Raw genomic sequence first — 27,587 nt, forward strand, 5'->3', positions numbered from 1 at the left:
AGATTAGGGGCTGAAATGCAAGTGACAGAGGCCACAGACCCGCCCCATTGCTGCCAAGACCATTTTAAAAGCTGTTGTCCTTCTCTAAAAATCGCCACAAGGCCCCTTTCAAAACCAGGTGCACAGGACAGCGATTAGCGCCTTTTCTCTCCCCCGACTAGCGCCTTTTCAACTGTTCCAGTTGAAAGAGCCAGTTTGGTGTAGTGGTTAAGTGTGCGGACTCTTATCTGGGAGAACTGGGTTTGATTCCCCACTCCTCCACTTCCAGCTGCTGGAATGGCCTTGGGGCAGCCATAGCTCTCGTAGGAGATGTCCTTGAAATGGCAGCTGCTGTAAGAGTTCTCTCAGCCCCACCCTCCTCACAGGATGTTTGTTGTGGGAAAGAAGGCAAAGGAGATTGTGACTGCTCTGAGACTCTGAGATTCAGAGTATAGGGCGGGATATACATTCAATATCATCATCATCATCTTCTTCCTGCACCTGAAAAGCCATGGGGAGGAACATCAGAGCTTCTGGGGGCACCACACTCCTAAACCGGATCAGGGCCTTACAGAAATTTTTTTGTAAAATGACCAAGGATTTTAAAGTGGTGTCAGCGGGCTCAAGATGGATGGTCAGCCACTGTAATTTGTATTTTGGCTCCAGAATCTGGAAGACCAGTTTCCAATCTTCATGCTGTCATGATGAAAGCTTAGTAGGTGACCTTGGGCAGGTCACAGACTCAGCTCAGCCTGCCTTGCAGGCTTGTTGTGAAGATAAAATGGAGGCCAGGAGTATGTTGCAAGCCGCTTTGGGTCCCCATCGATGGAGAAAAAGCAGGGTATAAATGAAATGAAAATAAAACCGGTTTCTGTAATGCATTTAGTCAGCTTCATGGGAATTGGGCAAAACCTCCAAACTAGATGCAAGTACAGCACTGAAGTTTGCAACTAGATCAGAGCGGCGAGACCAAAAGCAGACTCTTTGATTAACACATGGAATTCACTGCCACAGGAGGTGGTGGCAACTTCAAGCATAGCCAGCTTCAAGAGGGGATTGGATCAACATATGGAGCAGAGGTCCATCAGTGGCTATTAGCCACAGCTTATTGTTGAAACTCTCGGTCTGGGGCTGTGATCCTCTGTATTCTTGGTGCTTGGGCGGGGGGCAACAGTGGGAGGGCATCTGAGGTCCTGGCTCCACTGATGGACCTCCTGATGGCACCTGGTTCTTTTTTTTTGCCACTGTGTGACACAGAGTGTTGGACTGGATGGGCCATTGGCATGGCTTCTCATATGTTCTTACATATGGGGCAGTGATGCTCTGTCATCTTGGTGCTTGAGGGGGAGCAATGGTGGAAAGGCTTCTGGAGTTCTGACCCCACTGGTGGACCTCCTGATGGCATCTGGGTTTTGGCCATTGTGAGACACAGAGTGTTGGACTAGATGAGCCATTGGCCTGATCCAGCATGGCTTCTCATATGTTCTTATGTCAGGGGCAGTGATGCTTTGTCATCTTGGTGCTTGGGGGGCAATGGTAGGAGGGTTTCTAGTGTCCTGACCCCACTGATGGACCTCCTGATGGCACCTAGGTTTTTTTGGCCACTGTGTGACACAGAGTGTTCGACTGGATGGGCCATTGGCCTGATCCAACATGGTTTCTCTCGCGTTCTTATGCTTTTGTAGTGCAGTTATAGAGGATGTGGGGGTGGGGGAAGCAATGGACCCAGCAATACAGTACAACGATACCCCAGAAGAATCTGGGTTTCTTCTGCACCTAGCTGTCTGCAGTCCTTAAGCCGTTTTCTCCTCTGCTTGCCCAAATCCGCCTCTCCATTTCCTGCCTTCCCTTCCCCCTCCCCCCCTTCGCTCCTCGGCGTTGCAATTAGACAGACATCAATATTCCAATAGGGATCCAGGTGGGACGCTGAAATGCATTTTGCTCCAGGAGACGCCAGCTTATCGGAGGGGGACCAAAGTGCCCTTAACCTGTAAAATGCTGCTCTGCAGTAGCACTAATTTCCTCTTAATATGTTAGCAGTATCCGTCTGCAGGCTGGCTCCGACTCCCGGCCCCCTCCTCCCCCTCCCCGCCCCTTAGCCATGGCATCCTCTGAAAAATTAATCAAGGTGATAGCAGTTTAATCCATCTCTTGGAGAAGGCAGCTAAGCTTTAATCAGGCTTTCCCGAGACCTGGCTATCCATCGCTTTGGAATCAATGCTGCTTATCCCACACCCCAAAAAAGACCACCGCCCCTCCTCCCACCCCTGCACAAACTGAAGTCGCCCACCCCCAGGGTTACACTCCCCTCTGTTTGGAGGGCTCCAGGCTGGAGCAACAGATTATCCAATAAGGTTTGAGAGTGGTGGGAATGCTCGTTGTGCCCTTGTTTATCAGTGGAAGTTTAAGGGAAAGGGATGCTAGGCATTTTCTCCCCCGGTCAGGGAGCCCCAAAGATGTTCTTTGCATCCTCCTGTAGCAGATGCATGACTCACCTTGGAACTATTTTCTGCTACCTTTTTTGCACCTGTTCTCTGCTTATGCAAGGGATAGCTTACTTGGTTGGGTCCCACCTTTGCCCAGGGGCCTAGATTTAGGTCAGCACCTCTGTAAGACTTTCTCTTTCCTAGGGATGGTTGCTGCCTGCCAGCCTGCCCTTCCCTCTGGAGCCATTCATTGGCTGAGCTCAGGAACATTCTAACTACCCAGTGCAAAGGAAGCGTTTGGCATCAAGTTCAGCTGCCCCAAGGAAAGTGGAAAGTCTGTTTAGTGGGGCTTTTATTTATTCATTCAATTAATTAATTTGTACCTCCTCTTTCTCCCGGGCGGAGACCCGTAGGGGTTCACATTGTTCTCTCCTCCATTTTATTCTCATAGCAGCCGTGTGAGGTTTGTTAGGCTGAGACAGCATGACTCGACCAAGGTCGACCCAGCGAGCTTCTGTAGCACAGGTGGCGATTCGAATCTGGCTCTCCCAGATCCTACTCCAATACCCTTAATCATTACACAATCCTACCTCTCTTTTGAACTTTGCCTTTCGAGAGAACATCTTCGTTCAGAAAAGCTGTGCTCATTCTAGCCTGCTCAAAGCCCCATCTCTCCCACCATTACTCCCATGGTCCTTCCTCTTACGGTATTGGCCACAACTGCTGTGATGTCACGGGATAGTTCACACACAACTTGAACTGCAGAGGGAAGATCAAGGTTGGACCATGCAGCTACTTTGAGGGAAGTGAAAAGTCAAGTTTGGCGAGGGTAGGGAAGCCAACTTCAGCTTGCCAACTGGCTTCAAAGATTCTTTTCACCGTCAGTTTTTGATTCACCATGCTGTCTTCTGTCTCACACAGGAAAGGAAAGGCAATTTCAAAGCAGCCCTCCGGAGGCAGCGATCTTGTTGCAATGTTTTTTGAGGTCCCTCCGCTTCACGGTGGAGCTTTTCTGAGTGCATGTTGAGGGGGAGGGATGAGGCTACAGAGTGAATTGCTCTCTCCTGTCCTTCTAACAAGAAAGAGGGAGGGGGGAAACACACCTGTAAGGGGCTGCCGACGCTTCCAGCAGAGCAGCAAAGTAACCTTCCTTTCCGCCCTCCCTGGCAAGCGTTCTGGAGATCAAACGCAAGCCGTATCTCAGTGGAAACAGGGGCTGCCTGAGCGCTCGCTGTCAAACCGAGCAGAACGCTCGTACGTCTAATATGGAAATACGAGCATATCAGAGGCTCCGGAGAGGGGCTGCGCTGGCAGGTCACGAAGGAAACCTTCTCCTCGGGAGACGATTCCCCGCTCTCCCCTCTTCCCCCGCCAGACTCTGACACCAAGGTGCGGAGATCAGGTCTCCAGATACCCCAGCGCAGAGAAATGAAACTGCATTATTTGCGGGGGGGGGGGGGAGCTGCCGGAGTGGGCCCTCCTCCCCCTTCTTGTTTTTGCAGCTGCAAAAAATAAATCCAGCAGAAGCTTTCTCTCTTAGGGGAGATTTTGAGCTAGGTTCACGGCAGCAGAGGAGGGAGGGATGCGTTATTGCAGAGAGATGGTTCGGTTCCTAATCGGCAGGATCGTTCCTGAACTGTTTGTTGTTGTTCAGTCGCACAGTCGAGTCCGACTCTTTGCGACCCCATGGACAAAGTCACGCCAGGCCCCCCTGTCTTCCACCATCCTCCGAAGTCTGCTCAAATTCGTGTTTGTTACATCAGTAACGCTGTCCAGGCATCTCCTCTTTTGCCATCCCCTTCTTCTTTTGCCTTCTGTCTTTCCCAGCATCAGCATCTTCTCCAGGAAGTGCTCCCTTCTCATTTGGTGGCCAAAGTATTTGAGCTTCATCTTCAGCATCTGACCTTCCAGGGAACAGTCTGGGTTGATTTCCCTTAGGACTGACTGATTTGATCTTCTTGCAGTCCAAGGGACTCTCAAGAATCAACTCCAGTACCACATCTCAAGAGCATCTATTCTTCTGCACTCAGCCTTCCTTATAGTCCAGCTCTCACAGCCATACATTACTACTGGGAATATCATCGCTTTGACTATATGGACTTTTGTTGGCAGGGTGATGTCTCTACTCTTTATTATATTGCCCAGGTTTGCCATAGCTGTCCTCCCAAGGAGCAAACGTCTTTTAATTTCATGGCTACACTCACCATCTGCAGTGATCTTGGATCCCAGAAATGTGAAGTCTGTCACTACATCCGTGTCTTCCCCTTCTATTTGCCATGGTGTGATGGGGCCGGATGCCATGATCTTAGTTTTTTTGAAGTTGAGTTTCAAGCCTACTTTTGTGCTCTCCTCTTTCACCCTCAACAAGAGGTTCTTTAGGTCCTCCTCACTTTCTGCCATTAGAGTGGTATCATCTGCATATCTGAGGTTGTGGATGTTCTTAATTCAATCTTAATTCTCAATCTTAATTCCTGAATTGTATGCACCCACAAATCGAAATTCTGCCACAGGTGCGGTCAGGGGCATAGACAGGATTTTAAAAGTCGAGGGGCTTTTTAAAAAGTCAGGGACAGGGCCGGTGCTGGGCTTTCTGGTGCCCTGGGTTGAGTCTCCCACTCGTGCCCCCACCCCCTAATTATTAAAAAAAAATAGGGAAAATGAAGAGCGCCAAACTTGAAACTTTTCACATTTTTAATTTACTGATTTTTGATTTTAATTTTTCAAAAAATGTGATAAGTTATAAAAGAATTGTGAGAGTTGGTGCTTGCCGGCTATGCCAGGAAGGAGGGTGGTGGGACAGGGCGAGGTGGGAGGCCAAGTCGCACATCAGGGAGAGGGGGGGTGGCTTGGCTTTGTTGAGGGCTGCATGGAGGTGGGAGAGGATGAGGTGACAGAGTCATGTGTCAGGAAGGGGGCACCCAGTGGTGCCCCCTAGGTTAGGTGGTGTCCTAGGCGAGTGCCTACATTGCCTACTCCCACGCACCGGCCCTAGTTGGGGGGCCCCCTTTCCCATCCACTGTGGGGCTTGCCGCTTCTCAGAAGCTTTCTGGGTAGGGGCAAAAGCTGGAGGCTCTGAAAGTGGTAAAGTTGCGGCAGCCAGGGCTTTTTTTTGAAGCAGGAACTCCTTTGCATATTAGGCCACACCCCTCTGAGGTAGCCAATCCTCCAGGAGCTCTTAATACAGGGCCTATTGTAAGTAGCAGAGCCCCGTGGCGCAGAGTGTTAAAGCTACAGTACTGCAGTCCTAAGCTTTGCTCACGACCTGAGTCCAATCCCTGGTGGAAGCTGGGTTTTCAGGTAGCCGGCTTGAGGTTGACTCAGCCTTCCATCCTTCCGAGGTTGGTCAAATGAGTACCCAGCTTGTTGGGAGGAAAGTGTAGATGACTGGGAAGGCAGTGGCAAACCACCCCGTAAAAAGTCTGCCGTGAAAATATTGTGAAAGCAATGTCACCTCAGAGTTGGAAATGACTGGTGCTTGCACAGGGGACCTTTCCTTTTTTCCTTTCCTATTAGGCAAATAGAAGATTACTGTGGCACAGAGTGGTAAAGCTGCAGTACTGCAGTCCTAAACTCTGCTCACGACCTGAGTTTGATCCCCCGCGGAAGCTGGGTTTTCAGGTAGCCGGCTCAAGGTTGACTCAGCCTTCCATCCTTAGGTCGGTAAAATGAGTACCCAGTTGCTGGAGGAAAGTGTAGATGACTGGGGAAGGCGATGGCAAACCACTCCGTAAAACGTCTGCCATAAAAACGTTGTGAAAGCAACATCACCCCAGAGTCAGAAACGACTGGTGCTTGCACAGGGGACCGTTCCAGGAGAATTGGCTACATCAGGGGGTGTGTGGTCTAGCGTGCAAAGGAGTTCCTGCTACAAAAAAAGCCTGTGGTTATGGGGGGATAGCTAGGCAAACACAGGCCAGTGCTCCCTGAGAACTTAGTACTTTTCTCTGAAATGAAAGCTGAGATTCACAAGAATCCCACATTTCAAAATCGAGGTGTGGATTTACAGAAACTGAGAAGTCCCGCATGTGGTTCTTCTTTTCACAGTAACCTGCTCTGTAGCGCATTGCAGAAATTAAATTTTAGAACAAAGGTCCTCCCAACTCTCTTGGTTGAGAAAGTGCATTTGGCATTTTGGAAAAGGGGTGGTGAGCACTGCACCAAAATGGCGGCCATGAGAGGTGGAGCCAAACATAAAATGGCCGTTGCTAGCTCCTTCCACACACTTCCTGGGAAGAAGGAAAGGCTGAAGGGGAAATGGAGCCACGCACTGGCTAAGGAGGCTTCCCAGTCCTCAGGTTGCTCCAGGGGAAAATACTTTCATTTGTATGAAGGGAGCCATTCACAAGTGGGCACCATGTTGGGCCGGGGTTGTTTTGTAGAAAAAAAGGTGCAGGAGCTCAGTAGCATATCTCATTTGCATATGCCCCTGGGGTCTGTGTTCAGCAGGGAGAGAACTCCGCATTGCATGCAGACCCCGGCTGGAGATTCAGGAAATGCGCTCCTGTGAGCTGCTGCTGAATTCGAACCCTGATGTTGGGGAACCCTATTTTAAAAGGTAGGCAACATGCATAGCACTAAAACAAAGCAAGGCTCAGCCCTAAACCATGTTTTCAGGGGTAAGTGAGGCTCAGCAGTAATTTCCTGCACATATGCAGAGTGCAATCAATTTCCAAGAATCCTGCCTCTGCATTCCTGGGTTCAGGGTGCAAAGTGCTCCAGGTCATAGTGTGGCTTCCTGGGCAGCCCTCCCTACCCAGTTTGGTGTAGTGGTTAAGTGCACAGACTCTTACCTGGGAGAACCGAGTTTGATCCCCCACTCCTTCACTTGCAGCTGTTGGAATGGCTCTGGGTTAGCCAGAGCTATTTCAGGAGTTGTCCTTGAAAAGGCAGCTGCTGTGAGAGCCCTCTCAGCCCCATCCACCTCACAGGGTGTTTGTTGTGGGGGGAGAACATATAGGAGATTGTAATGTAATGTAATGTAAAATTTTATTTATATCCCGCCCTCCCCCGCCGAAGCAGGCTCAGGGCGGCTAACAGCATTTCAAGTAAACAATACAGTATTAAAAACATTAAATTCACATTAAAATTCACATTAAAATCAATCAATAATTAAAACATTCCTAAGATTGTAAGTTGCTCTGAGTCTGATTCAGAGAGAAGGGCGGGGTATAAATCTGCAGTCGTCTTCTTCTCCCTGGCACTGACCATTGTGGGGGGTGGACATGCCTTTGCAGCTGGGGAGATGACAGTCATTATGGAAAATTTTAAAGATGTTGCTGCCTATTTCTTATTGGGGAGTTTCCGTGGGAAGGTTTTGCTGTAACAAGTGAAACAGATGTGCGCAGCTGGCTTTAGGGTTTTGCGTGGCATTGAATGCAGAGGCTGCTTGCAATGTCTTTAAGGCCTCAGTTCACTCCTGCAAGCTAATGAGGCATAGAAATGCTGAGGTGGGGGAAGCGGACACGACCATTTCATGCTGGGACAGAGGATCCCCTTTTGGAACACTCCTTGAGGTTAAAGAAAGAAAGAAGGAAAACTCCTTGCGGATGGAAAGGACAGTAAAGAAGGTTGGTTGAACTTCTCACCTTGCAATGCTAGGTTTCTGTCTGCATGGAGATTTTCTTTTTTTAATGCGAAGGAACTTCCAAAGCCGGAATCTACCTCCTGCAGTCCAAATCTCAATCCACTCTGCCAACTCAACATCTGACCACTTTATCGCAGCCGCCTCTTTGACTGTATGTGTGAACCAGACCTCGGTAGGACAGAAGGGCAGCCAGCACCGGGTGGGTCAGGCTGGGGGAAGGCACAAATGGAAAGATCATTCAAGGACCTCCCCCCCCCCTCATCTCATGCTCAATTAGCATGGGGTCTTGCTGGGTTGGGGGCTGTGTTCACTACAGGAAGTGGAAGCAGCTCACTTCAAGGGAGCTGGGGGATGGGGAGTGGGAATTCTACAATGAAAGCTCGGGCCAGTTTGGGGTAGTGGCTAAGTGTGTGGACTCTTATCTGTGAGAAATGGGTTTGATTCCCCACTCCTCCACTATGGGTTAGCCATAGCTCTCACAGAGCTGTCTTTGAAAGGACAGCTTCTGGGAGAGCGCTCTCAGCCCCACCCACCTCGCAGGGTGTCTGTTGCGGGGGAGGAAGATAAAGGAGATTGTGAGCTGCTCTGAGACTCTGATTCAGAGAGAAGGGCAGGGTATAAATCTGCGGTCGTCTTCTTCTTTGGAGAGGGGCCTTGACTCAGTGGAAGAACACCTGCTTGGCATGCAGAAGTTTCCCAGGTTCAATCCCCAGCCAAAATACCAGACATTCGGTGCATCAAGATCAGTCTTGTCTACTCAGACTGGCAACAGCTGCCCAGGGTCTCTTTCCCATCACCTCCTGCCTGGTATTTTGTCTGGAGATGCCGGGGATTGAACCTGGGACCTTCCGCATGCCAAGCAAAGGCTCTTCTGCTGAACCACAGCCCCTTTCAGAAGCAAGCGTTTATTATTTGAAGCTTCTTTCGCCTGAAATCAGACTAGGGTTGCCAAGTCCAATTCAAGAAATATCTGGGGATTTTGGGAGTGGAGCCAGGAGACATTAGGGGTGGAGCCAAGATCAAGGCTGTGACAAGCATAATTGAACTCCAAAGGGAGTTCTGGCCATCACATTTAAATGGATTCCTTCCTTCCATAGGAAATTCCTTCCTTCCTTCCATAGGAAATAATGAAGGATAGGGGCACCTTCTTTTGGGGCTCATAGAATTGGACCCCCTGGTTCAATCTTTTTGAAACTTGGGGGTTATTTTGGGGACAGGCACTAGATGCTATACTGAAAATTTGGTGCCTCTCCCCCCAAAAACAGCTCCCCTCCGAGCCCCAGATACCCGCAGATCAATTCTCCATGATTTTCTATGGGAATAAATCTCCATAGGGAATAACAGAGTTCCCAGCAGACATTTCCCTCCCCTCCCCCCGCTTTCTGACAACCTTGAAGCGGGGGGAGGGCCTCCAAACTGGGGGATCCCCTGCCCCCACCTGGGGATTGGCAACCCTAAATCAGACCCTTGGTCCATCAAAGTTAGTCTTGCCTATTCAGATTGGCAGCAGCTGCCCAGCGTCTCAGGCTGAGGTCTTTCCCATCACCAGGGCCGCTCCCAAACTTGCTTTATAGAATTCCCCCCCTCCCCCGCTCCCTTGAAGCTGGGCCGTGAGTGGCTTCCTAGATTCTCTTGGAGCGTGGCCAGGTTGAAAGCCAGAGATGCTCTCTCCAGCCCTGCCAAGCGGCTGCTCGTAAAATTAGACTAAAATGGCAGCTTTGGCTCTTAGTGGGCCTCTTAATGGATCCAGGCCTAATGCTGGTTCTCGGCTGGCACCGGCCACAGGGCCGGGCAGGTCCCCTGGCAGTGAGTTTCCGTCTCGGATCCCCCCTCCATCCTCGAGTCACGGTGTCTGTCCAAAACCTTCACAGTAAGGTCACGGGCAGAGTTCACCAGGATGCTATTTACACCGAAGCCAGAGTGGCGTCTCTCGCTGCGCGTCTCGGGCGCGGAGCAGGAGGCCGAGCAGCTGCTGCCCTCCCGGCCTTGCCCTCGCGGCGGCTTCGCCGGAGACCGTGTCGCACCTGGCAGCAACCGAAGAGCTGACGTGATCAATCTCCCCCATTAGCCTGCCGACGCTAAAGACAAAAGCAAGACGGCGATGCCACCGCTGAGTGGGAATTATCCTGGGCTGAGTCTGGGGAAATCTCCCCCTCAGAGTGCCGCAAATCTCACCGCTTTTCTCTGCGCTCGGTCTGCACCTCGCCCCCCACCCCGGCATCATCTTTGGGGCCCGTTTGGGAGGAGTTGACCGTAATTAGAAATGGGGCGATCCTTTCTGTCTCTCTGCTTCTCCTCCTCCTCCATATTTAGGGGGCCAAGCCCTCCCAACCTGCCCAAGCCAGTGATTTCAACCCCCCCACTTTAAATTGAGGCCCTTTTTTTCACAGATTGAGCTAAGAGCCTCGGAGCGGGAGGCTGAGACAGTTGGCGTGTTTGTGAGCGCTCTCCGGGGAGGCGGGTGGGCAGGTGAGCGTGGGAGGCCTTGTCAGTCAGCCTAGAGGAGTGGTGGCAGCTGCGATGGATGGAAGTGGCAGGGATCGAAGAGGGAGGGGGAATTCCAAAGCCGTTGCTCCTTCCTTCCTTCCCTGGGGTGTAGGCCACCTGCTCCGCATATGAACACTCCTCCCCCATCCCCTTTTGGAGGCAACAGGTACTGAAGCCCCTGACCTAGGGTTGCCAACTCCAAGTAGGGAGATTCCTAGAGATTTGGAGCCGGATTCTGCTGAGTTGGGGGAGGGGAGGGAGTTCAGCAGGCCATAGAGTCCCCCCTTCGAAGTTCCTGTTTTTTCCAGCTCTTTTCAAGCAGTACTGCACAATGATAATCTCTGTGATTGTAAAATCAGCAATAGTTTATTCACCGTATGAAGAAGTTACAGGTCAAAACTATGCCTTGTAGGGCTGAGAATACAGGAACAGGCAAGCAGGTATATTGGATGATCCAGGGCTTTTTTTTTTAGCAGGATCTCATTTGCATATTAGGCCACACCCCTCTTATGTAGCCAATCCTCCAAGAGCTGACAGGGCTTTTATTACAGGGCCTACTGTACGCTCCAGAAGGATTGGCTACATCAGGGGAGCGTGGCCTAATATGCAAAGGAGTTCTTGCTACAGAGAAAGCCCTGATTTGAGCCACAAAGTGCCTTTTTTCTACCCACGGAATAATGCCCTTTCCCTCCCCCTTAGTTCAGTTCTGGTCAGAGCCAGCTGCAGCCAAGAGCAATAGTCTCTGAGAGCAGTTGACCTTGGTACCAAGCACACTACCTATCTCAGGCTACTTGTAAGTTTCCCAGACATAACATAGTGGATAATTTGCAAGGTGCTTTATCTGTTACAAAAATACTACACAGGCCTGGATTCAACATGGAAGTGCTAATGGCAAGGAGACCCCTTGACAGCTGTAGTGGTTAAGAGGGTCAGATTTGAATCCTCACTCATGCCGTGGAAGCTCGCCGGGTGACCTTGGGCCAGTCACACCCTCTCAGCCCCCTAACCTACCTCGCAGAGTCGCAGTGAGGATAAAACAGAGGAGAAAAGAACAACATTAAACCACTTTGGGTCCCCGTTGGAGAGAAAGGTGGGGTACGAATGAATTAAAGAAAGGTTCATTCAACAATTCCCACCTGACCCGGATGCAGCAAGAGGGTCCCCCGGAAGACCTCTCTGAGACACCCCTGCGTCTTTCTGCTTAGCTCTGAGTCCTCGGTTGTGGTAGGAGATTCCCACGACCTCTTTCCTCCTAACTAGCTCCCCTTGAGCGGCCATTTTGAATTTGTGCCGGTGCAGCAGCCCGGTCACTTTCACTACAGCAGGGCGATCGTCAGGACCGGAACAGCCCAATGCACACGCACAGCCAAGACACAACCTGGGGAGCATGCAAGGTCGTCCTTAATAGATAATTATCTAATTTAGTTCTTAAGAAGAAGCTGCAATGTAGGGAGTGTTTCAGGAGCCGCCTCCTCCCCGGCTTGCATTCTCTCTTTGCATGCCCTTTGTGTGTGTCTCTCCCCCCCCCCCCCGCCGCCCTTGTACCTCCCCTTACAACATTAAAGCTGCCGTTGGAGTTCCTCTGAGTAATGAAAAGCTTTGGCCTGTGGGGATGATCAGAGATAAAACAGCGTCGAGAGCAGACGCTTGCCAAAGCGAGGGAACGGTAATTACCAAGTTCTGCTTACAGTAAACAAACGTCGCCCAGCCTGGTTTTTATCTTCCCATGTGGGGAGAGCCCCACCGCACCTTCGCCATGGCGGGAGGAGAAAAGGAGATTCGGTCTTATTTCAGGGGGGTAAGGGAGAGTTAGGGGCCAGAGAGTGACTTGATTTGCTTGTTGGATCCGTCCGTTTTGTCCTTTGAGAAACAGGTGTAGTATATATATAAAAAATCAGCCTCGCAACAGCCCTGAAAGGTAGATCCCTGGGCCACCCAGTGAGACTACGCTGACGTTCAGGGAGGAAAATTCTCTGGGGTTTGCTGCCCTTCGTTATGCCCCAAAAGATTCTTGTAATTGTTTTCTGTCCCCACGAGCATTTTGCTTGGGTGTTCTTTTCCACGCTGAACCGATGGAAGAAAACATAGGATGGGCCTGAGTGTGTAACCAAGAGTTCCTATACGATGGGAAAACATGCCCTTTACATTTTGGGTACACCACAGGATGCAAAGAGGCCTTTTGATAGCAGATTGTTTGTGTCGGTTGTCTATTGGACTAGGGCATGGGTGGCCAAACTTTTTATGTAAGAGCCACATAGAATAAACGTCCAATGTTTGAGAGCCGCAAGACATGAACATCAGATGTTTGACGGAGGGAGGGAGGGAGGGAGGGAGGGAAGGAAGGAAGGAAGGAAGGAAGGAAGGAAGGAAGGAAGGAAGGAAGGAAGGAAGGAAGGAAGGAAGGAAGGAAGGAAGGAAGGAAGGAAGGAAGGAAGGAAGGAAGGAAGGAAGGAAGGCAAATAGATGGAGGAGACGGGGCAAGAAAGCAACTTTAACTTTGAATGCATTCTCCAAGCCGCTGACTGGCTTGGTTTAGAGAAGCGATTCAAAGAGACAAATGCCTTCTCCAAGCTTGGCCGATGGGGGGCTTCCAGAGCCACACAATATGTGTAAAAGAGCCACATGTGGCTCCCAAGCCACTGTTTGGCCTCCTCTGGACTAGGGACATGCATCTTGAGGTTTCGTACACGATGCCACGCATTGCTCAAGCATCGTTTCTGCGTTGAGGGTGTGCAAAAGAGATGGCCGCCTAACCTTTCCTCTCAGGCCTCCCTCCCTTCTCTCCCTCTTACTTTTTGCTTTGCCAGTTTGTAGTGGTTACGTATGTGGACTCTTATCTGGGAGAACCAGGTCTGATTCCCCACTCCTCCACTTGCAGCTGCTGGAATGGCCTTGGGTCAGCCATAGCTCTCACAGGAGTTGTCCTTGAAAGGGCAGCTTCTGTGAGAGCTCTCTCAGCCCCACCTACCTCACAGGGTGTCTGTTGTGGGGGAGGAAGATAAAGGAGATTGTGAGCCACTCTGAGACTCTGATTCAGAGAGAAGGGTGGGGTATAAATCTGCAGTCTTCTTCTTAGCTGTGTCGCGTTGGCAGCACCCGTATGCATCTTTTTCCTTTTGTAACCTTCTGCACTCCAGAGAACTCCCACACGCCACTGCTGGAGGGGGCCGTGACTCAGATGACCCCCGAGGAGCACTACCGGCGGATGATGTCGGCTCTCAACGAACACGGTGCCTTCGAAGAGCAGCAGCAGCAGCAGCAGCGCCTCTACCAGCTGGCCAACAGCATGGCGGTTCCCAGCCACAGCGGTGAGGGCAGTTTCATTCCACTTAGGTGCCCATCTGCTTGGATGATTCCCCCCCCCACACACACACACACTCCAAATTGTTTCTCTGAGGAGCCCCAGAGTTTCTTGGAAGCTTAACAAGGAGTCCACAAACAACGTGGAACTTCTCTGAAAAGTCAACCGGTCCTCCCTTTATGGATCTTCTCTGTAAATGGAGCCTTTTGCATGGTCTAAGTCACAGGGGTGTCAAACCCATTTGTTATGAGGGCTGTATCAGACATAAACAGGACTTTTTTGTAGCAGGAACTCCTTTGCATATTAGGCTACGCCCCCCTGATGTAGCCAGTCCTCCAAGAGCTTACAATAGGCCCTATCAAAAGAGCCCTGTAAGCTCTTGGAGGATTGGCTACATCAGGGGAGTGTAGCCTAATATGCAAAGGAGTTCCTGCTACAAAAAAGCCCTGGACATAAATGAGATCTTGTTTTGTTTTGTTTGTTTGTTTGGCTTATATCCCGCCCTCCCCGCAGAAGCAGGCTCAGAGCCGGGCCATATGTGTCATAAAATGTAATGCCAGATGGTGGAGATATAAACTTTATAAAGGACACAGACAAATACAAAGTTTTTTAAAAAAAACTTAACATGCTTTTAAGAGTAGCACTCTTGCAATATTTTGTTTATTGAACAGCCTCTGATAACTGACATCTCTTGCTCTGAATTGCTGCATCAAAATCTGGAGACAATGTCTGTGCTGTAGCAATCCTGAGTATGCTGTTCAGGTGTTGTTCAGCCGTGCGTCTGTAAGTTGCAAACCTACTTTTGATTTATTGACATTCATTACAGAAAACTCATGGTCAATGCTTTGAGCCTAAGACCCAGGGGAAAATATGAAATGGCTGGGCATTGCAAGCTTTTATACATAAGTTGCTTCATGTGCTGCCGACATGGAGAAAACAGAGGCTTTGCTCTGTGGCTCCTGTGCAGTTGAGCAAGCCTGGCAACGCAAGCTGTGATACAGAAAGAAGCAAGAGAGGAAGAAGGCAGCAGATGACAGTGTGTTGCTCAGGGGCTTGATAAGAGCCGTGGGGGGGGGCCTGATACAGCCCTTGGGCTGCACATTTGATACCTCTGTTCTAAAATGTGCTCTCAGTACATGCCAGGGGATAGAGATATCGGACGCAAACTGCTGGGTTACCACAGAATCCTCCTGCATGCGCTGGGGTTTCAGGGCAGACACTCAGAGGGTTCCAAATAGACAGCTGTGTTGGTCTGAAGTAGCAGAACAAAATAGGAGTCAATTTCACCTTTAAGACCAGCTTAGTTTTATTCAGAACGTAAGCTTTCGTGCTTGTGCACACTTCTTCAGACGACAGATTGTTCCAGATGTGTCACGGAGAAGACGTCTATCAGTGACGACTAGGCATGGTGACTAAACGGAACCTCCATATTCAGAGGGAGTGAAATATCTGACTACCTGTGCCAGGAGGCAAGATCAGGGGAAGGCCCGGGCCTCTGTCCCTTGTTGTTGTCCCTCCAGAGGAACTGGTTGGCCACTGTGTAAGAAAGGATGCTGGATTGGATGGGCCACTGGTCTCATCCGTTAGGACTCTTCTTTTGTCCGCTCAGTGGCATTCAGTGTGGCCCCCTAGAGGCAGGGCAAGGAGGCACGCCTTCTCTCTGAGCAGTCTTCTGCTGGCTCCACCAATAAGGCTGGACTGCTTTTCCTAGGAAATCAGCCACAGAATTTAACTTCTGCTTCAGAAACCTGTTTTCATTGCTCAGGGCTCAGTCTCAGAAAAACGCGAGGTGACTGCTGGGTGTCGGGTAGCAGGCAGCGCCGCTACAGTTGGGCGTTGAACCTGGGTGGAGTTCACGCTTTCAGGCCCCAGGCAAAACTGTAAATTAGCTGGTGCGGAGGTGCAGTTGGGGCGAGCTTGCTTATTGCAAGAGAATCCACCTGTGCTGAGGCAAAGAGCAGAAGGAGGGTCCAATATAAGTTTGGAGAGCAGGCCTTTTAAAGCTCCAGCACTCCCTCCTGCAGATTAAGCACTGGCAGGACTCATTCTGGGCAGGAGCTCACAGGAGCAGAGCTCTGGAACCTCTACATTTTAATGTGCTCTTTCTTTCTCACTCTACCCCTCTTCTAAAAAAAAAAAAAAAACTTGCTTCTGGGCTCCATTGTTCAAATCCCCTGTGAGAATTTTGCTGAACTCTTTAAGGTTTGACAAACTTTCTAATATTTCCCCCCACCACCACAAAAAATGGAAAACTAACCGAGACCTATAAAGCAGACAGATGGAAAATCTTCCTCGTGCCACTGTGGCCACCTAGGAGAAAGTAACTTCAAAAGTATGATGGGAGTAAGATTTCATTATGACCGTTATAATTCAAGAAACATTTTAAGGTAGATGCTGAGCTAATATAATTTAGTATTTCAGGGGTGTGTGGCATTTGCAAATTGGGCTAATGAGTTCCAGCACCTCTTTTTCTATTAAATGACCCCTGCCTGGTAATTTATTTTCTGAGCAGGTTTGTGGCAAAGACATCTAAATGGCAGGGGACGGTCAAGGGATGACTGCTTGGAGGGGGGGATTTCCAGACCATTTATTCTCCCCTTCTTGAAGTCTTGCAGGGGCCTCCATTTTGTAGTAATAAAAACCCACTGAAACGTAGTGTGAAAACATCATCCAGGGCACCTCTTCCTCATGCCCAGTGTGACATAGCAGTTAGAGCAGAAGTGTCAAACATGCAGTTCGGGGGCCAAATCAGGCCCCTGAGCAGCTGGTTGTCATCTGCTTCCTTCTCCCTATATCTTGCTTCCTTCTGTATAACAGCTTGCTTTGCAAGGCTTGCTCAATTGCACAGGAGCTACAGAGCAAAACCTCTATTTTCTCCATTGGCTGAGGCTCCTCCCTTGGGGAGGAACAGGCAGAGGGATAGCTTGCTTTGCCAGGCTCTCTCAATCACACAGCAAAGCTACTGAGCCAGGCCTCTCTTCCTTCTATTGGCTGAGGCTCCCCCCCTCCCCTCGGGAAGGAAGGAAAGAGCCAGAGCTTCAGTTCCCTGGATATCGTGGGAGAAATACAAAGAAAGCATCTTTAAGACCAATGAGTGCTAACATTTTAAGCATGTTTTAAGTTTTTTAAAATATAGATTTGCATTTGTCTGTGTTCTTTATAAAATTTATATCTCTGCTACCTAATCTTAAATAGGTACACACATGGCCTGGCCCAACATGGCTCGGCCCAACCCGACATGGCCTGGCCCAACGAGGTCTCATTTATGTCAGATCCAGCCCTCATAACAAATGTTCAACACCCTCGAGTTAACAGTGTTGGAACAGAAACTCGTAGACCTGGGTTCAAATCCCTACTCTGCTAAGAAGCTGGCTAGGCAACCCTGGGCCTATCCGTCTAACCTGCCTCACAATGGTGTTGTGAGGTTAAAATGGGACTCCTTGGTTGTAAGGGCAGGGTAGAAATGTACTAGAGAGACAGGCGTGGCCTTACTGTCTGAAAAGGTGAGGAGGAATAGTCCCACTGAGGACACTCTGCTGTTATTCTGCACTTTCTCTGCCTTTTGATTCAGTGAAAAGCATCTGTAAGTAACGCGGAGGGCTTTTGGTAGCTCTGCTTTAACTAAACCCAGGTCTGACTGGGGGAGGATGGAGGGGGGGGGGCGGTGTTGAGAGAGAGAGAGAGAGGAGTTGAAAAGGAAATATGGCAAATCCTCGTTCTGACAGATCCTCGCTGGAATGTTGCCCTGAAGGATGCTGGAGGGCATCTTTCTGGCTTCTGCCTTTTCTGGCAGCTTGGGAAGGAATCAGCCGGGGGTTGTCAGCCTGCTCTGCCGGTCGTCACTGCAATTTTGAGACAGGCGGCTTGTTGCTGCAGTAGGGGTCCCGGAGACAACATTAATACACTGGCTCTTCAGGCCCCACCGGCTTCTATTTAGCACACCCTCAACGAGGTTTGCTTTGAGACGGTTCCAAAGGCCGTTGGGATTTCCTTCCCGATGAGAGGTCGAAGGGTCCACATAGAGACTCTGACCAGAATGGCCCAGGCTAGCTTATTCTGCTCAGATCTCGGAAGCTAAGTTGAAAAGGAAATATGACAGATCCTCGCTGGAATGTTGCCCTGAAGGATGCTGGAGAGCCAATTTGGTGTAGTGGTTAAGTGTGCGGACTCTTATCTGGGAGAACCGGGTTTGATTCCCCGCTCCTCCACTTGCACCTGCTGGAATGGCCTTGGGTCAGCCATAGTGGTTAAGTGCGCAGACTCTTATCTGGGAGAACCAGGTTTGATTCCCCGCTCCTCCACTTGCAGCTGCTGGAATGGTCTTGGGGCAGCCATAGTGGTTAAGTGAGCAGACTCTTATCTGGGAGAACCAGGTTTGATTCCCCGCTCCTCCACTTGCACCTGCTGGAATGGCCTTGGGTCAGCCATAGTGGTTAAGTGCGCAGACTCTTATCTGGGAGAACCAGGTTTGATTCCCCGCTCCTCCACTTGCAGCTGCTGGAATGGCCTTGGGTCAGCCATAGCTCTGGCAGAGGTTTTCCTTGAAAGGGCAGCTGCTGTGAGAGTCCTCTCAGCCCCACCCACCTCACAGGGTGTCTTCTGTGGGGGGAGAAGATAAAAGAGATTGTGAGCCGCTGAGACTCTGTATAAATCTGCAGTCGTCGTCGTCTTCTTCTTTGTAGGGTCAGCCCTGGTTAGTATTGGGTGGGAGTCCACCAAGGAATTTCAGGGTTTGCTATGCAGAGGCAGGCAATGGCAAACCCCGTTTGTCTCTGCTCTGAACTGGATGGCCCAAATTAGCCTGATCTCATCAGATCTCAAAAGCTAAGCAGGCTCGGCCATGTTTAGTATTTGGATGGGAGAATGCCAAGGAAGTCCAAGGTTGCAACGCAGAGGCAGGCAATGGCAAACCACCTCTATTGGTCTCTGCCTCGAGCCTGATAGCCCAGGTTGGCGTAATCTCATCAGATCTCAGAAGCTAAGCAGAGTCAGCCCTGATTAGTAGTTGGATGGGAGACCACCAAGGAAGCCCAGGGTGGCTACACAGAGGCAAGTGATCGCAAACCACCTCTCAGTGTCTCTTGTCAAAGCCCTTAAGTTGGCTGTGACTTGTTGGCAATTTTCACCACTGCCCTGTTCATGTACAAAGCTGCCATCTGCAGGGACGGATCCTTGCTAATACTAGTTTACACAGAAAGTGATTAAAATGTGGAATTCGTTGCCAGAGGACTTAGCGGTGGCCACAGGAATAAACAGCTTTGAACAGGGATGAGATAGATTCATGGAGGAGAAGTCTGTCAATGGCTACTAGCCCTATTGGGTGAGGTGAACCTCCACATTCAGAGGCACTAACCCTCTGAATCCCACAGCCAGGAGGCAATATCTGGGAAGGCTTCGGCCTCTATGCCCTGTTGTTGGCCCTCCAGAGGGACTGGTTGGCCACTGTGTGAGACAGGAGGCTGGACTAGATGGACCATTGGACTAATCCAGCAGGGCTCTTCTGGCATTCTTATGAAGGCCTCAGCCTCTAAACCCTGTTGTTGATTCTCCAGAGGAACTGGTTGGCCACTGTGTGAGACAGAATGGGCCACTGGTCTGACCCAGCAGGGCTCTTCTGATGTTCTAATGAAGGCCTCGGCCTCTATGCTCTGCCGTTGGACTTCCAAAGGAGCTGGTTGGCCACTGTGTGAGACAGGATGCTGGACTAGATGGACCACTGGTCTGATCCAGCAGGGCTCTTCTGGCATTCTTATGAAGGCCTCAGCCTCTAAACCCTGTTGTTGATTCTCCAGAGGAACTGGTTGGCCACTGGGTGAGACAGAATGGGCCACTGGTCTGACCCAGCAGGGCTCTTCTGATGTTCTTATGAAGGCCTCGGCCTCTATGCTCTGCCGTTGGACCTCCAAAGGAGCTGGTTGGCCACTGTGTGAGACAGGATGCTGGACTAGATGGACCACTGGACTAATCCAGCAGGGCTCTTCTGGCATTCTTATGAAGGCCTCAGCCTCTAAACCCTGTTGTTGATTCTCCAGAGGAACTGGTTGGCCACTGGGTGAGACAGAATGGGCCACTGGTCTGACCCAGCAGGGTTCTTCTGATGTTCTTATGAAGGCCTCGGCCTCTATGCTCTGCCGTTGGACCTCCAAAGGAGCTGGTTGGCCACTGTGTGAGACAGGATGCTCGACTAGATTGACCACTCGTCTGATCCAGCAGGGCTCTTCTTGTTCTTATATCAAGCTTTTTATTTCTGGTCACCTGTGGGCAGCCATTTACTAGCCACCAGTGACTAGGCAAATGGCTTCCCGCCAGCCTTTCTGCAGCTCAGGTCCAGATGGCCAACAGAGTTTCCTTTCATCATAGGAGCAGAAACTGGGGGCTGGGGATTGGGGTTGTGGGAGAGACTCAGCGAGTCTGGGCCTAATTTCATTTCCATCCATGCAAAACATCGATTGTCTGTGGGCATGCCCGGTGGCACCAACAAGCGTTTTAATAATTTAGGAAACCGTTTTTGCTTTATTGGCTGCCTGGCCTTCCCCCCCATCCACCTCCTCCCCTCCTCCCCACGCTGCTCAACATTAACATTAATCCCCGCATTCTCAATTCTCCGTGCCTGGAACTGCCGTCCCCCGTAGCATCCGTGTGTCAATCACTCTTGATTTCCAAACCATCAGAGAGGGGAGCATTGTAAATAACACATAGGCTTGGTATCTGCGTGCCGTGTGGGTAGGGAAGAAGGATGGGGAGCGAGAGAGCGGGGAAGCAGAGCGAGGGGGGGGTGGGAGGCACGGGTGGATTGTTGCGGTCATTCAGGATCAATGCCGCTCCTGGAACTGGCAGCGCTTCAGGCTTCTAAATTACAACCCCCCCCTTCCCTCCCCCGTGCAATAAGGCACGACCTGCCTTTTTCAGATAATTAATTTATAAACATTGGAGGCATACGGCCACCGGCTGGGGGGGGGGAGGGTGGAGAATTCTCTGTGCAATCTGGTAAGGCCGGCTGTATATCTACGTAAAAGTATTTTTTGCAGCTAGCACTGCAGATTTCCAACAAAAGAGGCAAGCGTTCGGCCTGACGGTCCGGTCCTTGTGCGGAAGTTCATCCGGTGACGCTTTCCTGGTTCCCCTCTTTGGGATGCCTGCCTGTCCGTGTAGTTGTCCAAGGCACAGTTGAGCCCTGAGCCCCAAACCGGCTAGCCTTACTGTGTGTCCCCTGCAAGCTCGTGTTTGCATTTGTGGGCAGAGAGACACACACAAACACACATGAACCTGCTGGTGCTGCTTGGTCCATTAGTCCATCCAAGTCAGTACTCAGTCTGGCAGCTGCTCTCCAGGGTCTCAGGCACAGGTCTTTCCCATCACCTCCTGCCTGGTCCCTTTTATCTGGAGATTGGACCTGGAACCTTCTTCATGCCAAGCAGATGTTCTACCATTGAGCCATGGCAGCTGCTCTCCAGGGTCTCAGGCAGAGGTCTTTCCCATCACCTCCTGCCTGGTCCCTTTTATCTGGAGATTGGACCTGGGACCTTCTTCATGCCAAGCAGATGTTCTACCATTGAGCCATGGCAGCTGCTCTCCAGGGTCTCAGGCAGAGGTCTTTCCCATCACCTCCTGCCTGGTCCCTTTTATCTGGAGATTGGACCTGGGACCTTCTTCATGCCAAGCAGATGTTCTACCATTGAGCCATGGCAGCTGCTCTCCAGGGTCTCAGGCAGAGGTCTTTCCCATCACCTCCTGCCTGGTCCCTTTTATCTGGAGATTGGACCTGGGACCTTCTTCATGCCAAGCAGATGTTCTACCATTGAGCCATGGCAGCTGCTCTCCAGGGTCTCAGGCAGAGGTCTTTCCCATCACCTCCTGCCTGGTCCCTTTTATCTGGAGATTGGACCTGGGACCTTCTTCATGCCAAGCAGATGCTCTACCATTGAGCCATGGCAGCTGCTCTCCAGGGTCTCAGGCAGAGATCTCTCCCATCACCTCCTGCCTGGTCCCTTTTATCTGGAGATTGGACCTGGGACCTGCTTCATGCCAAGCAGATGTTCTACCATTGAGTTATGGCAGCTGCTCTCCAGGGTCTCAGGCAGAGGTCTTTCCCATCACCTCCTGCCTGGTCCCTTTTATCTGGAGATTGGACCTGGGACCTTCTTCATGCCAAGCAGATGTTCTACCATTGAGCCATGGCAGCTGCTCTCCAGGGTCTCAGGCAGAGATCTCTCCCATCACCTCCTGCCTGGTCCCTTTTATCTGGAGATTGGACCTGGGACCTTCTTCATGCCAAGCAGATGTTCTACCATTGAGTTATGGCAGCTGCTCTCCAGGGTCTCAGGCAGAGGTCTTTCCCATCACCTCCTGCCTGGTCCCTTTTATCTGGAGATTGGGCCTGGGACCTTCTTCATGCCAAGCAGATGTTCTACCATTGAGCCATGGATCCTCCCCTGAGAGAGAGAGAGAGAGCACTCCATGCTTTGGGTTGGGAGTGGGTGCTGCCATTGCAAACACCTGGCTTCACACCCCTGGCACCTGAAACTTGAGACTGAGACAATATTGTAATGTTGCAGCTTTCAGACGACTTACGGAGACCTCATGGGGTTTTCAAGGTGAGAGACGACCAGAAGAGTCTTGCCATTGCCTGCTTCCACACAACGACCCTGGAGTTTGGTCAACCCTGCTCAGCTTCCAGGATCTGAAAAGATTGGCGTACCCTGGGCCATTCAGGCCAGAGTAAGGCCTGCTAGTTGACGTAATGTGGGGGTGCTGCGAGGCAGGACGGGGGTGATTTATGGCCCCCGGCTTCTGGTAGATTTCCCCCCTGCAAGTCTTCCACCAGTGCCCCCGTTAAAATAAAAACCACATCACCCCATGATTTGCATCCCTTCTCATGCTGAAGATTAGTTTGTTGAGGGCAGGGAGGTTTGTTTGCGAACTCGACAGCCCTGCCTACCACCAACCAGCCTGTAATTTCTCTCGGTGGAATCAGTGACTTGCGATCATTGCAGCTTTTTTCAAATAACGTTTGGAGTAAACACTGAGCGAGTTGAAAGCACCCAAATAAAAACATATTAAAGGGACCATCTTCTTCCGGTCTTGGGAGCCAGTAGGAAAATAAAACCAGTCGGCCAACATGGAAAAGGCATTTCTTTTCTTAAATCACTTCTCCAAGCCAAGCCAGAATGCATTTAAAGTTGCTTTCCTTCCACCTCTCCCTCCCCCAATCTATTTTCCTTCCTTCCTTCCTTCCTTCCTTCCTTCCTTCCTTCCTTCCTTCCTTCCTTCCTTCCTTCCTTCCTTCCTTCCTTCCTTCCTTCCTTCCTTCCTTCCTTCCTTCCTTCCTTCTGATGTTCATGTCTTCTGACTTTTTGGCTCTCAAACATCTAATATTTATTCTACGTGGCTCTTACATTAAGCAAATTTGGCTTCCCTGGCTATAGAGCTATGCAGGAGAAGGCCAAATGCATGCTGAATTCAGCTTGGGGCTTTCACATGGCTGCTTTGCTGGAATCGGGCTGCCACAGCCCTTGCCTGTGCCAAAGGAAATAGAGTCATGGCTCCAGCTCACAGAATCCCCTCTTCCTCCAAGAGGGTCTCCTCTCCCCAGCTTTCCCTGCAGGCCTCTTCCCTGTTCTGGCAGAAGGATAAGAGCATCAAGGAAAGGAAAGGTCCCCTGTGCAAGCACCAGTCCAACTCTGAGGTGACTGTTGCTTTCCCAACGTTTTCACGGCAGACTTTTTACAGGGTGGTTTGCCATTGCCTTCCCCAGTCCTTTACGCTTTCTCCCCAGCAAGCTGGGTACTCATTTGACCGACCTCGGAATCAAATGGAGCAATAAATATGAGCATTGTCTGGTTCTTCCTACAAACAGTCGCTAATTAGCGCTCACTAATTACCTGGCCGTGGAAGGATTGGTACAGGAAGAGAGGGGGGGAAGGAGGGGAGGCGAAGCCTTTGCAGCTGCTTGGTGGAAACGGAGATCCAATTTGGAGGTGGGGGGGGCTAGTTAGCATAATTGGTGCAGTGTTATTGCATGTCTGTTCCTCTAAGGGCCGTTACCTGGATTCTTCAGTGGTGCAAACTCTGGAAGGAGTGGGAAGGATTCCTTTTGAGGGAGAAGGAAACATCCAGCATTTGCTTTTTAAAATTTTACTGTATCTGTTTATTTGAAACGCTGATTTCTAGCTTCCAGGAATTCAAGGCGGTTTACCATACAAAACTGCAACAAACCAATAAAATGGGCCACTGGTCTGATCTACACATTAAAATAAACCATTTAAAACCGCCAGTAGGCAGAAGAACAAATCAAATGCCACTTGAGAAGCCCCCTCCCACCATCCTCGGGAATGATAGTTTTGGTCCCATTTTTACAGGCGAGGGAAGAAGGGCTGAGCGTTGGCTCATAACTTTTGCCTGAGGCCCCCCCAAAGACTCCCCGAACTGAAGAAAGGGTTCCGGAGCATCTTAGAGACTAGCCAAATTTGTGGCAGGGAAGGAGGTTTCGTGAGGCACTGCTCGCTTCTTCCGATTCCAATGTTGGAGTACATCCTGATTTGCTGGTTTATATGCCACTTACCCACGAACGTTCACGTAGCTGCTTTATACTGAATCAGACCATTGGTCTGAGAAGGCCAGTATTGTCTACTCAGACTGGCAGCAGCTCTCCTGGATCTCAGGTTAAAGATCTTTCCAGGGCTTGTTTTGTAGAAAAATAAGTGGTGGAGCTCATTAGCATAACTCATTAGCATATGCCACCTCCCCCAGCCCAAAGCAACCGGACTCAAGAAAGGAGAGCCCCGGGTGAGTGAGGCCTACTTGGGCTGGCTAGAGATCCAGCCAGCCCAAGCAGGCCTCGCTCACCTGGGGTTCTACTTGGTTGCCCCCCCCTCCCCAGTCAAAAGGCCAGCATGCCACCCACCACCCAAAATTACATAAGAAGTGGAGAAAGGGTGTTGTGGGCTTCTCCAGGGGTTAATGAGGGCTGCTGGGGGCGTGGCAAAGCCCCTGGGGGCTGGCTGGCTGGCTGCCCGCTCTCCTAATCCAGAGATTGTTATGCAGCTGCACCTTCTATTCAATGGACAAGGTAGGTAGGTGGGGAGGAAGAGGGGGAGCCCTCAGAAAGGTCCTGTGAGCTCCTGCTGAATTCAAGGCCTGGGTCTTTCCCATCACCTCCTGCCTGGTCCTCCTTAACTAGCAATTCTGGGGACTGAACCTGGCGCCTTCTGCCTGCAAACCTGCTAGATGCTCTTCCGCTGAGCCCCAGCCCTGAACACACAAAGCTGCCTTCTGCTGAGTCAGACCCTCAGGCCAGCTTTGCCTACTCAGGCTGGCAGCAGCTTTCCAGGGTCTCAGGCAGAGGCCTTTCCCATCACCTCCCGCCTGGTCCTTTTAACTGGAGGTGCCGGGGATTGACCCTGGGACCTTCTGCTTACAAAGCAGAGGCTCTTCCACCAAGCCACAGCCCCTTCCCAGCAGCCAACTAATTCCTGTCGCTGCGAAAATACCACCAGTAGCAGCAGCAGTTATTCTTCCCTCTCTGCACCCCCTTTTGTCTGAGTCACGTCAGGGTGTGGTGCATCCCTTCTTCCCATAAGACAGAATTCCCTCTAGGAATTCCCTAGGACAGCGGGCAGCCGTACAGCACCACCCAAGATCCTATTAGCAAATGCCACCACTGCATTTCCCTCCATTCGCTTTTATGGCTCCTTTCCCAACCAGAGAGCATTCTTTCTCTCTCTTTCTGTCTCTCCCCTCAAAAGCCAAGCGACGGGAGACGAACATTAATCGAGACGGACTAAGCATGGGAAGAGCGATATATAGGTGGCCTGGGCTGGGATATAAATAAATCTCTGGAAGGCTGCGCTACTGGAGCAAGCGGGAGATGTGTGTGGATGGAAGGGGGGAGGGGGTCCAGGCAGATGAATTAACGGCACTGCTTCCAAGGTATCCTTCAGACAGAGATGGGAGAGAACACGGGTGGGAGCCAGTCTCTGCTTGGAGCAGGGCCGGCTCACCCACTAGGCAAACTAGGTGGTTGCCTAGGGCGCCGGAAAGGTGGATGCGCCAAATTGGGCTTCCCCCTCCCCCGGTGCCCCAGGCAAACACCTAGTTTGCTTGCCTCCTCCGCCCCCATGTGCACCCGCTGCCCCTCCTTTCCCTTCCCCCACCGTGCTCCATCCCACCCATCCCCCTACGGGCTACGTTGAGGCGCTGTGCCCACCCGCCCCCTCCTCCCTTCCCATTGCCACCCGCGCCATCACAGCACACTGCACAGGGGCCCCGCGACACTCCATCCCACCCCCCTGTGTCGTGCCCCCCTTCCCTTCCCCTCCTGTGCGATCACAGCACTGTGTCAGGGCCCTGTGAGCCCCGACGCAGCGTGCATCTTATCTTTAGAAGAATGGGCTTCTAAAGATAAGATACATGCTGCGTTGGGGCTCACAGGGCCCCGGCGCAGTGATTGCACATGCAGCGATGGATGGGAAGGGAAGGGGGAGGAGGAGGGGGCAGGTGGGCACCAACTCAGTGCGACACGGGGGGCGGGAAATGGAGCGCAGCACCGCAAGGAGGGGGCAGTGTGGGGTGCCTGCCTAGGGCGCCACACACCCCCGGGCTGGCTCTGGCTTTGAGGGTGGAAGACGTGGCACAGGGGAGACCGTGTTTGCACAGCTGGAGAGGACAAAAGGTTGGGTTGAGAGAGGGGATATCAGCAGTCCACTGTGGCCGGCAGCACCCCCACTGGTGGCTTTTTTAACCAGACCGAACCTGGGATTTGCTGCCTGCGTGCCAGTTGCAGGATCTCCTGCAGGCTCTGGTTGCTATTGGTGTGTCTTTGGGCCAAGGCCCCTCCCAGAACCAGTTTGGTGTAGTGGTTAAGTGTGAGGACTCTTATCTGGGAGAACCGGGTTTGATTCCCCACTCCTCCACTTGCACCTGCTGGAATGGCCTTGGGTCAGCCGTAGCTCTCTTATCTGGGAGAACCGGGTTTGATTCCCCACTCCTCCACTTGCAGCTGCTGGAATGGCCTTGGGGCAGCCATAGATAGCTCTGGCAGAGGTTGTCCTTGAAAGGGCAGCTTTTGTGAGAGCCCTCTCAGCCCCACCCACCTCACAGGGTGTCTATGGGGGAGGAAGGTAGAAGAAGAAGAAGAAGAAGATGATGATATTGGATTTATATCCCACCCTCCAGTCAGAATCTCAGAGCGGCTCATAATCTCCTCTATCTTCCTCCCCCACAACAAACACCTTGTGAAGTGGGTGGGGCTGAGAGGGCTCTCACAGCAGCTGCCCTTTCAAGGACAACTCCTGCGGTAGCTATGGCTGACCCAAGGCCATTCCAGCAGGTGCAAGTGGAGGAGTGGGGAATCAAACCCGGTTCTCCCAGATAAGAGTCTGCACACTTAACCACTATGGCTGACCCAAGGCCATTCCAGCAGCTGCAAGTGGAGGAGTGGGGAATCAAACCCGGTTCTCCCAGATAAGAGTCCGCGCACTTAACTACTACACCAAACTGGCTCTCCTGGTAAAGGAGATTGTAAGCTGCTGTGAGACTCTGATCCAGAGAGAAGGGCAGGGTATAAATCTATGGTCTTATAGACATCTGGATTGGTGGCTGTGGAGGCCATTTGAAGGCCTGTTGCCTGAGAGACAGAGCCCAGCCCTGGGGGCACTTCTACACGCCATGCTCGTACACCTGAACAAGTCACTCTGGACTCACAGCTTGGCAGGAGTTGTTGTTAGGCCTTTTTAAATAAAACCTGAATGCCCTAGGTAACTCCATTTTGAGGTGCTGTCCAAGCAGGTGTATCCCAGAGGTGCAAAGACAT

General features: G+C 51.2%; 1 protein-coding gene across 1 annotated transcript in view; it reads left to right on the plus strand.

Moving 5' to 3' along the window:
- Positions 1–27,587, plus strand: part of SAMD11 (sterile alpha motif domain containing 11) — a 226,145-nt gene that overhangs the window by 151,146 nt on the left and 47,412 nt on the right. The window contains 1 exon segment of the mRNA XM_060259593.1: positions 13,614–13,819. Coding sequence (XP_060115576.1) covers positions 13,614–13,819 — 206 coding nt within the window.

The sequence above is a fragment of the Heteronotia binoei genome, chromosome 18 (genome assembly GCF_032191835.1).
Source record: "Heteronotia binoei isolate CCM8104 ecotype False Entrance Well chromosome 18, APGP_CSIRO_Hbin_v1, whole genome shotgun sequence".
NCBI lineage: Eukaryota > Metazoa > Chordata > Lepidosauria > Squamata > Gekkonidae > Heteronotia > Heteronotia binoei.